The sequence below is a fragment of the Lipophrys pholis genome (genome assembly GCF_963383615.2).
Source record: "Lipophrys pholis genome assembly, chromosome: 15".
Taxonomy (NCBI): Eukaryota; Metazoa; Chordata; class Actinopteri; order Blenniiformes; family Blenniidae; genus Lipophrys; species Lipophrys pholis.
Window position 1 is genome coordinate 17,735,486 of NC_137642.1, and position 9,862 is coordinate 17,745,347.

At 42.1% G+C, this 9,862-nt stretch overlaps 1 protein-coding gene across 1 annotated transcript; it reads left to right on the forward strand.

The window, feature by feature from the left end:
- The first annotated feature begins 1,716 nt into the window (after positions 1–1,716).
- On the forward strand, positions 1,717–9,344 carry tsnax (translin-associated factor X). Its single transcript, XM_080481739.1, has 6 exons — positions 1,717–2,018; positions 3,199–3,288; positions 3,398–3,512; positions 3,749–3,879; positions 7,672–7,793; positions 8,703–9,344. The coding sequence occupies exons 1-6, from the start codon at positions 2,003–2,005 to the stop codon at positions 9,078–9,080; spliced, it is 852 nt and encodes a 283-aa protein (XP_080337865.1). The 5' UTR covers positions 1,717–2,002; the 3' UTR covers positions 9,081–9,344.
- The last annotated feature ends 518 nt before the right edge of the window (positions 9,345–9,862 follow it).

The window sequence follows — 9,862 nt, forward strand, 5'->3', positions numbered from 1 at the left end:
ACTAACTTATATCTTACACCATGATAATAAACAAACGCACCACTTCTCCCCTTTAGCACACACTGTTGTATGCCATCACTGCATTGCAATCCAATTTTTTCCCCATGTAACACATGTTCTTCTCCTTGTAATTTCTTGCACGTTTCTATGACCCAGAAGGTGCATGTTTGTGATCTAATTAGGTCTGAAATGTATTCTTTTTCCTCTTTGCCCCCCCCCCCCCCCTCAACTTGAACAGGTTAGGTCAGATGGCCACCTACCTCCTAATCGGGTTCTGCGGGAGGTTTGTTCTTGTTAAAGGGGAGTTTTTCTTCTTGTAATCATAGGAGTAATTCATGTGTTGATTTGAATGCTGGATGGCATTAATATTGCTCAATATAGAGACCCATTATACCAGGCTCACAGAACTCTTCTTCTTAATTTCCTCCTCTCTCACTCATAATTCAAGTCATCACACTTAGACATCATTATCTATGTTATTATCATCATTATCTCCATTCACTTGTGCTCATTATCTATGACCACAAGTTCATTCCCAGCACACGTGTTAATGTATTCACATGTTCTACAACACACTGTCAGGAGAGCATCATGTGTATACATGTATTACTCAAAGTTCTTCACTAATTGCAATATATTATACTTAAGCTGCTATGTATATATTTGATGCTGGTGGTCAATTTTACCCATGGCAACAAATTGTGCACCCTGGATATCAATTAAGGACAAATATATACTTTCACCAGATTACAAGTGCATTATTGAGTAACTGGTAAACACAGCAGCTTGAAGGTGGATTGTCGGAGCATGCAGGAAGTCAGTGAACGCATCCCCGGGTAGCGTCAGAGTGTTGTGCCCTCATTCCTGCTCACATATGTGAAATTCCTTTCACACAACAAAAGAATAATTTGCATGAAAACCTCGCTGCTTCCCAGTGATTGACTGATCTTCGCTGAAAACACAGCACGCGGGGACAATTATTTGGAGTTGCGGGTGGCGCTTTTATCAACTTTGTAAGTGCATGTTGTTTTTCATAAAGCATGCACGTAGATGTGCTTTTGTCGGTCTGTGCATTGCAGACTCGATTCACTTATTACACCCGTGAAGGAAAAGGAGACGCTTTTGAGTGCAGAAGCAAAGCCTCAAGCTCAAGTTGGCACCAGTCATGTGTCACGTACGCATCCTACAGGACTCCTTGGAGGAGGAGTCAAGGAGAGAAAAGTAATCTGATCAAGAAGGGATAGATTATACATACTTTAATAGCCACACATGATACAGGACCAATTGGGCTTGTTTTTTAATGTGAATATTAACTTTATGATTTTTTTTTTTTTTAACTTTAGAGGCAGACTGTTCTCACCCCCAGTTACCAGTGCAGTCGGGTTCAGAAACACGCCTAGGATTAATAAGTGTAGGATCTGCTCCAACCAGGCATGCACAACTCTTAATGATTCACAAAAATGTCACTGATTTGCAAGGTTTACCCCCTACACCACCCCCCCCCCCCCCCCCCCCAAAAAAAAAAAGAAAACAAATTCAGACAAGTTTAACATGAATTAAAAAGAATAAAATATTTCTTTGAAAATCTGTATGTCGTCAATTTTAAATATATAGCGATAATCAAAATGATAAGCCCTCAAGCAGCTGTAGGACTTCATCTCCCATAATGCATTTCGCTCCAGTGGCTGATACGTATGTAAACAGCGCAAAAGCCCCACGACGAACCGCGTCTGATTCAGTGCCTGTCGATAAAAAAAGCCTCGTAACCAAAATTTCACACTTAAAAAAACACATTGGCTCCCTTTAATGTGATTTCTGCCGCTTTGCGAGGCTTTATTTCTAAATCTTGTCAGAGCTGTTTTTTTCCAATCTCATTTAGCCCAGACACGTGAATCTACCTGGTACATTCAGTCGGCAGCGTGCGGGCGCGAGGATAAAACAGTTAAAATAATCCTTCATCCGAGTTTAAAACCTATTACAATAACCCCACACGGCATCTAGTATGAATAAACGGCAAGGTAAGTGCAGGTTTTTGGACTCGCTTCAGAAAAGCTAGGAGATTTTATAGTTGTGAACATCGAGAGGGGAGAACTGAGCTTACTGTGTTTTTAATATTAAAGCTGCCCCGCAGAATAACTGTTAAAACTACGGAAACAAACGATTTTATTTTATTTTTTAAAGTTCTAGTTTGTCATGAACTGTTTGCCAAGATGTGGCTACTCGATGTAAAATCCAGTTGCGATCAGTTGATGCACATTTTCTTTAGTAAGACTTTTCAAAAAACTCAAACTGATCTGAATCATGTAGTTGATCATCAAAATAGTCTTTGTTGGGCAATCCATTGTCCACATCTTGCTTTTGCAGTCGTGTCAAACATAGAGCCCAAGCCAGGACAGTGTGATGCAATGTGGAGAGCTGTATGAGGTCGCGAAGTGGAAAATTACAAAATACAGGGCACTCACTGAAATACTAGAACATTTAAACCTTAAGGATTTAGTCAATCTAATGTCTTCTGTGCTTTTGCCACTTCAAACGAGTCAATATTTCTACGAGTCACAACACCCTGTTAAATGCCTTTTATATATAATGAAATATTTTCTGAAGTGTCTGACTCACAAAAATCTTGCCTTCTACAATAACTACACGAGCATGAAATCCATACTGTGATGATGAATTGATGAAAACATACACACTGAAGGCCGCAAAAATCTTTCCACTTGAGAAATGACAGGCTTTTGTTAACATGAGTTTGGGGAAGATCTTTCTGGTAAAGATGATACTAAAATCTAAATTTTTCTAAAATACATTTCAGGTTCATTATAGGGTTTGTAGAAAGTGCACCAAATGGCAAAGCTTTTAAAATGTATACTGCTGCTCGATCATGTAATTGTTGGGTTTTTCCTCTGTATTGTGTTGTATTTGGTGTTATTCAAACAAAATGTAATTGGATTGGATTATTCACACATAAATGCTCCAAAGGGAGGAATCTGGTAGGTTATTCTGCTCTAATTCTACAGGTATGGTCCAATTGACATCAAATGATGCTGCTTGAACTATAAAAAACAATACTGTTTCAGTGTTTTCCTATTGTACAGTCTACAGATAGTCAGTCTTCTGAATAAGTCCATTTTATGTAGAGAGCAGGCAGGTATCATGTACCTTGTCCAGTGTCACTGAACTCTTTCTGGGTTGTGTCAGGTGAAACATGTTCACGGAAAAATGTGGACTCGGCGCGGAAGCCCGACGCCGATACCAACCAGTCCTCCTCCATCGTTGCTGCATTCAAAGGTAACGGCGCCCTCGGTGTATTCAGCGCTTCTCCTCCATTGTTGGTTTAGTATTTTTTACTGAAGACTTAAACACCGATTTTGAAACCTGGGTTTTTGTCTCTCCTAAGTTTTCCAGCAGGAGCTCGACACCAAACACGACAAGCATGAACATCTGGTTAAGATCAGCCGAGACATCACCATTGAAAGCAAGAGGACCATTTTTCTTCTGCACAGAGTGGCCACGTATGTCTTTTTCACCAGTGAAGTACACCATTATATGCTGGTATTGGGTAGTGCTGTGTCTGGCATCTTCTCGGAGTGCGGTATCCATGCATACTACTGCTATGTGACGCTTGACATTAAAAGATGAACATCTTTAATTCAGTTTTAATGAACCCCCAAAAAAAAAAAAAAGAGTATAACCATAAGACAAGGGTATCTACTTGCATGTCTAACATCTGCTTTCTCTGGGTCTGCAGCGTACCAAATGCAGAGAGTATTCTGAAAGAAGCAGAGGTGAAATTGGATGCAGTCAGACAGAAGATTGGTCAGATCGCTGAGGCGCTGAGAGGAGAAGACATTTATCAGTTTCACAGAGCATTCACTGCAGGTGAGTAATATGAACAACAAGAAATCATCCGTCTTTCTCACACTATCCAACGTACGATCTTGGGTTTTGTAACTGATTGAATCTAACGATGGGCAAAAGGCGCAGTACATCCTGGGCTGGTAACCACACAGATGTACAGGCAACTACACATTTACCCCTATGGTCAATAATTGACCCAAGAAGTGTCCTGTATTGTTGGAGAAAGCAAAGGTGCACACACATGCAGGGAGAGAATGCAACCTCCACACAGAAAGTCTGTGAGGTCTAGTATTAACCAGGGCCTAAAGTCCCTAAACCAACTTTTCCTTTTCTGATCTTTTTTCTTGCCATGTCACTGCCCAGTGTGAGACTGAAAACCTCTGTTTGAAAGCTTAATGAGAATTTATAAAGGCTCTCAAAGACGAGAGTAGTACCATTCACATTCTTAGGAATATCATTACAGGAATTTAAAGCAAATTGACTTAAATACGCCAAGAAAACAAACAAACAAAAAAATATTTATTGATCAGGATCATCAGTCCTCTCTATGCAGTGTTTTGATGGAGAAAAATAGAAGAGTAAGGAAGGATGTTTCTCAGAGACGCTCATAATTCTACACGTGTGTCACGCTTTCTGCAGTCACGATCAATTAGATAATACAAATCCTTTCCGTTGCCCTTGGCCATGTACAGCAACCGTCCGACGCTCCTGGAAATTTCCCTTGTCCACATGAATGAGGCAGAGTCCGAACTCCTCCAACAGAATGTGATCGCTCTCCTAACCCGGAGGGCCTTTATACTGCTTTGAGCTTTGTAAAGACATTTTGGGATTAAATTCCAAGCAAACACATAGTTCAAATGACATAGTTGGCATTACGGGCTATCTTGCCATCAAACATGTCTGAAACATTTCATGACCTTTTTCCTAAAGTACTGCACCGTATCACAATCCCATCGACCGTGGAATAAGTTACCTCTTCCTTTACACATTTATTACATACCCTCGGGGTGCTGGCAGGTGTCTGGTGGACCTGAACAGGAGGTAATGTTTGATGGTATTTGTGACTAACAAATGTAGTTAATGTTTAAGCACATGCAGTTTCGCTGGTGAAACTAAGCGCCATTCAATGTATACAAGGTTGGATTTTGCATGCAAGACTAGCTGCAGTACCACCTTCCTATTTCAAACGCACACATAGCGATCTTTGATTTGAGGACTGAGAACAAACACAGACGTTACTGCAAGAAAGTTGAAGGAATGGCAGGTTGACGGTTGACACGTCCAACAAATCCTGCAGTTTTCGTCGTTCACATATTTATTAAATCGGTGTGTGAGAGCATGACCTTGATCCAGGCCTGGATATGAACGACACGCCCTCTGATAAACTTGTTTTCCCAACTAGCATCACTAGATTTTGTTAGCGTAGCCATAATGTCTGCAGTTTGAAGGAAAAACATTACTGGGAGTGAGTCTGAGCTGTTATCTACCAGCTGGGGAAGTCATTTTTAGATTGTGGTCACTCAGGAATCACTGCTGCATCCTCCGCGACGTGACCAGTGGCAGTTCCCACCAATTAGACCTTTCTTTTTCTTTTTCTTTTTACACTCTATTTTTTATCATTTTATTAGATTATGAACTGGGTTCACTGCATGGACTCTGTAGATAATCTCTGCCGGAGGAGAAATCTCCCGGCATGTATAATGGATAATGGGGTCTGCCTTTTTATAGAAGACCCATCAAGGATATTGTGGGCTGGATCTAAACTTAATTTGAACTGATAACAGGGTCGTGCAGCACTTTGATAAGCTTGTTAGCTTGACCCAGCTCGCAGCTGAAAGGCAGTGCATGCACAGAACGACCAGTGAGATTTCTCCCATGATGCACCTGCAGCTCACCGCTCTGAGGTCAGACATTAGGCTCGATTAATTATTTAATCCTCAGTTTTCTTAGTCCACGGATAAGTAGCTTGTCAAAGCGGCAACGTGCACAATTTAGGCGACAGTAAATGTTTTTGCCAATCAGATCCAATTACACTATATTGTGTGTGTATATATATGTGTGTGTATACATACACACAACACCTGACTTCTCCAACTACTGTACTACTGTACTGTCATTTCTCCAAGCTTGGCTGACCAAAGGTAATGGTTGCTTTAGTGTAAATAGCTCGAGTAGGTCCGGGCCATCAAACACAGGAACTGAACTCCTGCCTGCATCAAAGCCAGTGTAACCTTTTCATGTCGTATTTTGTCCGTCCCCGGTTGTGTCATCTTCTCGCTGACCCACTTTCACAGCTGTGTAAAGGTTTAGCAAAACGACCGAATTAAAGGCTTAAAACTCGAGATAATGTCAGAGTATGTTTGGCTACATTTCTAAATAAGGAGGTTAACTAAGTTTAAGTAACTATTTTGAGAAGGGATTTCAAGATTTAAATGGAAATGAACTGTTAATTTCAACCAATTGCCTTTATCAGGCCAACTGAACATACTGAGGCTAATGTCAAATTACAGGCATTTAGTGCTGTATGCCAGCAAGGAATGCTGCTGTAAAGGTAAAGTAAAACTCAAGTAATGATCCTTGTGTTCACAGGGTGGCAGTAGTGAGTCAGTACTGCGTGCACCATCTGGTGGTAGAAAGTAGTATTGCAAGGCGAACTGGACTGTTGGTAGCGGATTATCTTTTTGTCTTTGCAGATTTCTCTGCAAATTTCAGCATTTTTTCCTTTTCATTTTAAAATATCACCTATTGTACTTCTATAGGCCTGGTGAAAATATGTCTGCAAGCTACTTGTTGCATATTTCTGGCCATGTTCTAAGATATGAATGGTATTTTAAGTTGCTCATCGGCTGGATGTGCATTATATAATCCGCTCATTTTGCTGAAGCTGGTGCAGATGAGACACTGGATGTTTCTATCGGATGCAGGTTTGGTGACAAAACTTGAGCGCAGTGTTCGACGTCAAATGTTAAAGACTGGTTGTTGTTGTTTTTTTTTTTCATTTTAAGGGGAGCAGGTTATTTCAGAAAGCATGTGAACGGCATACAAGCCTGGCATGAGACAAATGTAATTATTTTGTAATTGTAAATATAACAAAGCTACATTAATTAAGTAACTTTAAATAAATAAAATAAGTGATGGCTGATGACTCTCCTTAAAAGTCGAGGTTAAACGTTGTCATTGATGAGTGACCGGCTTAAGACTGGGATTGCTTGTGGAGACTCCAACAGTTAAGTAGCAGGGATGTCACTTCTTCTCTATTCCCCCTGCTAATTGTGTAACTGTCTGTGTGACTACTCGGTCCTCTGACTTTGACCCTTGTAAAGGACTAAAATCCTATTAAGAGCAGTGAAAGTTTCTCCCGAGTGGAGCTGGAGCACATCCTCCTCTCGTCCTGCAGGCTCTGTGCAGCATGTTGTGGTTAGCTGCGGGGAGATAGACGGCCCTTTGAAGTTCAATTGCCGCTCCGAAAGTAAACTTCAGACACAAAGTCTTCCGTCCTGTGATTATTTGATTGTTGTTTCCTCGGGGCTGGAAAACAAATAAGGGGTCATCTCAGCGAGCGCCCAGAAAAATGAGCACTGTTTTATCAAAAGGCAGAAACAGGAAACAGGTTTTATTTGACTCTTTATCTCTGTGATCTATTCTGTGCAGATACCATGTAGTGTTTACACACCACATGCAGAGTCCACCTTCTTTTTAGCCACAGAGATCAGGTTTTTGGTAAATAAAATAAAAAAGCACCATTCACAGGGGCTCGTTGAATATGTCTGAATGTCTCACTGTATTGTGTTTTAATCTAATTATATGCATTAGGAATCCAGGAATACGTGGAGGCCGTCTCTTTCCTGCACTACATCCGCCACCGCAGCCTTATCAGCCTGGAGGAGATTAACGCCAGGCTGGTGTTCATGAGAACGGAGAGCGAAGATCCTGAGGTAAATTTAAAGAAGACTTTGCGGTTAGGCTGTTCATTATCTCATGAGACGAAGTTGTCTTAAACACTCGAGAGCTTGACGATCTCTCACACGTTTGCATACGTTAACCATAAAACTTCAGCCAGCAGGCCAGCAGCATGTAATCTGCAGCCTTAAACTCCAGGCAGGAAAGAGGCTTCAGTCTTCTTATGCCAAAAGTAAAGTCCAGTTCCAAAATGTGTCTTTTCAATTGTATGTTAATTGTCTTCATTCCTTCAGGGCATAACGGTAGCATTGGGTCCTACTGGATTCAGCAACATTATGTTATTATGGAGTTTTTCCCACTATTACACAGTCTATTTTTTTTTACAAAGTAGATGATTGCCTGTTGAAGCTGAGTATTTTGCTGTAAAAGCGTCACACTGCCTGAGAGAATCTGGGCTTTGCTTCTCAGTGCCCCACTGCTCTCATCCTGAATCTGTGCAAGCGCTCCTCCGGACTGAACTGTAATTACAAAGTACATGTGAATGTGCATTTTGTATGTGAACTGTGAAAAATGAAGATGCTCAAATGTCTTGTATGATGAAATTTGACACTTATTAATTGACACAAGTCCCTACCAACCATCACAATGATGGATTTTGTTGTGTGAACAGTTGTAACAGACATTCAATCACACATTTATTCACTTACCCACACCTGAACGGCGGCTGCTGTCAAAGGCGTCTTGGTCTTTTTTGAGCGTACTCTCACTTAAAGTTAATAGGCCCACTTGTTTAATGGCTTTGAGAGTTAGGTCAGAGTGAAGCCGTCCTCCAAACCTTCGAATCACCTTCATCTGTACCAAATCTTAGAAAATTAACCTCTGAAAGAATGTTCATAAATGGATTTTGTGAACTTTTCATTTTTATTCTTGTGTTTTCCTCTCAGGACTCGGCTGAGGCGCTGCCCGCTGGGGCACAGGTCGTCACCTTCCACGTGACCCCGGCCGACTACCTGCTGGGCGTGGCCGACCTGACGGGGGAGCTGATGCGGATGTGCATCAGCAGCGTGGGCAATGGCGACATCGACACGCCCTTCCAGCTCAGCCAGTTCCTGCGGCAGATCCACGACGGCTTCTCCTACATCGGCAACACGGGCCCGTACGAGGTGTCCAAGAAGCTGCACACGCTGCGGCAGAGCCTGGCCAAAGTGGAGGACGCCTGCTACACCCTGCGCGTGCGCGGCTCAGAGATCCCCAAACACATGCTGGCCGATGTGTTCTCCAGTCGGACCACACTCATGGACCCCGAGGAAGGAGTGGTGTGACCCCGCACAGCAATGAGTTACTCTGTTGATGTCTCGCCCGGGTGTCATTGTCCACTTTGGGTTTGTTCCTTTGCGATGTTCGTGTGCATTTTTAATGGCGTTTCATGGATGTTTCATATGTTTCCTGGGTTGCTTGTTAATTTTGTCTTTATTGCTTCAATAACAGCAGTCTAACAATAGACAATGGCCTTTTTTTCTTTCTTTTTTTGATAAAGATCTGATGACTTCAGTTGTTTTGCATGAATAAAAGTTCAGTTCCAAATATGCCACGCTCTGCCTGTCTTTTAAGCTGCTTTGATAATGTGTGTGTGTGTTTATTTTATTTTCTCTCTCTCTCTGCCCTCCTCTCCCTCTATCACACGCAGATAATCTAAGGTGCACTCATTGGCCGCCTGCGCTCGCCGCATTCTGTGCGGAGGAGGAACATGCGACCTTTGTACGTTGCAGGTCCCTATTCTCTGGCAGACACGCCACACGCACGCAAACAGGCCTTCACCTCGTCATTCTTCCCTCTATAAACAGCCCTCACCCCACTGTGGTGACGTAGAATCAAGGTACAGTTCAGAGCCAGCGGAGGAATACAGCTGGTGGTATCATCTTGCTGTTTGTGCTTCTGTTTAGTCTCCTCAATGTCTCAAACATCTCAGCACACCTCTGTCCTGTGTCTGGGTGGCCACAAAGGAATCACTGCCTGGCCTGTCATCAATAATAATGTTGTGTTTGGAGGAACAAGATATCTTAACATCTTAACTACCACCTTGTTGGACAGCTGCTGTTCACAC

Coding starts and splice junctions, on each gene's coding strand:
- tsnax (XM_080481739.1), top strand. Junction 3,289..3,397: donor CATCGTTGCTGCATTCAAAG/GTAACGGCGCCC, acceptor GTCTCTCCTAAG/TTTTCCAGCAGGAGCTCGAC. Junction 7,794..8,702: donor CGGAGAGCGAAGATCCTGAG/GTAAATTTAAAG, acceptor TTTTCCTCTCAG/GACTCGGCTGAGGCGCTGCC.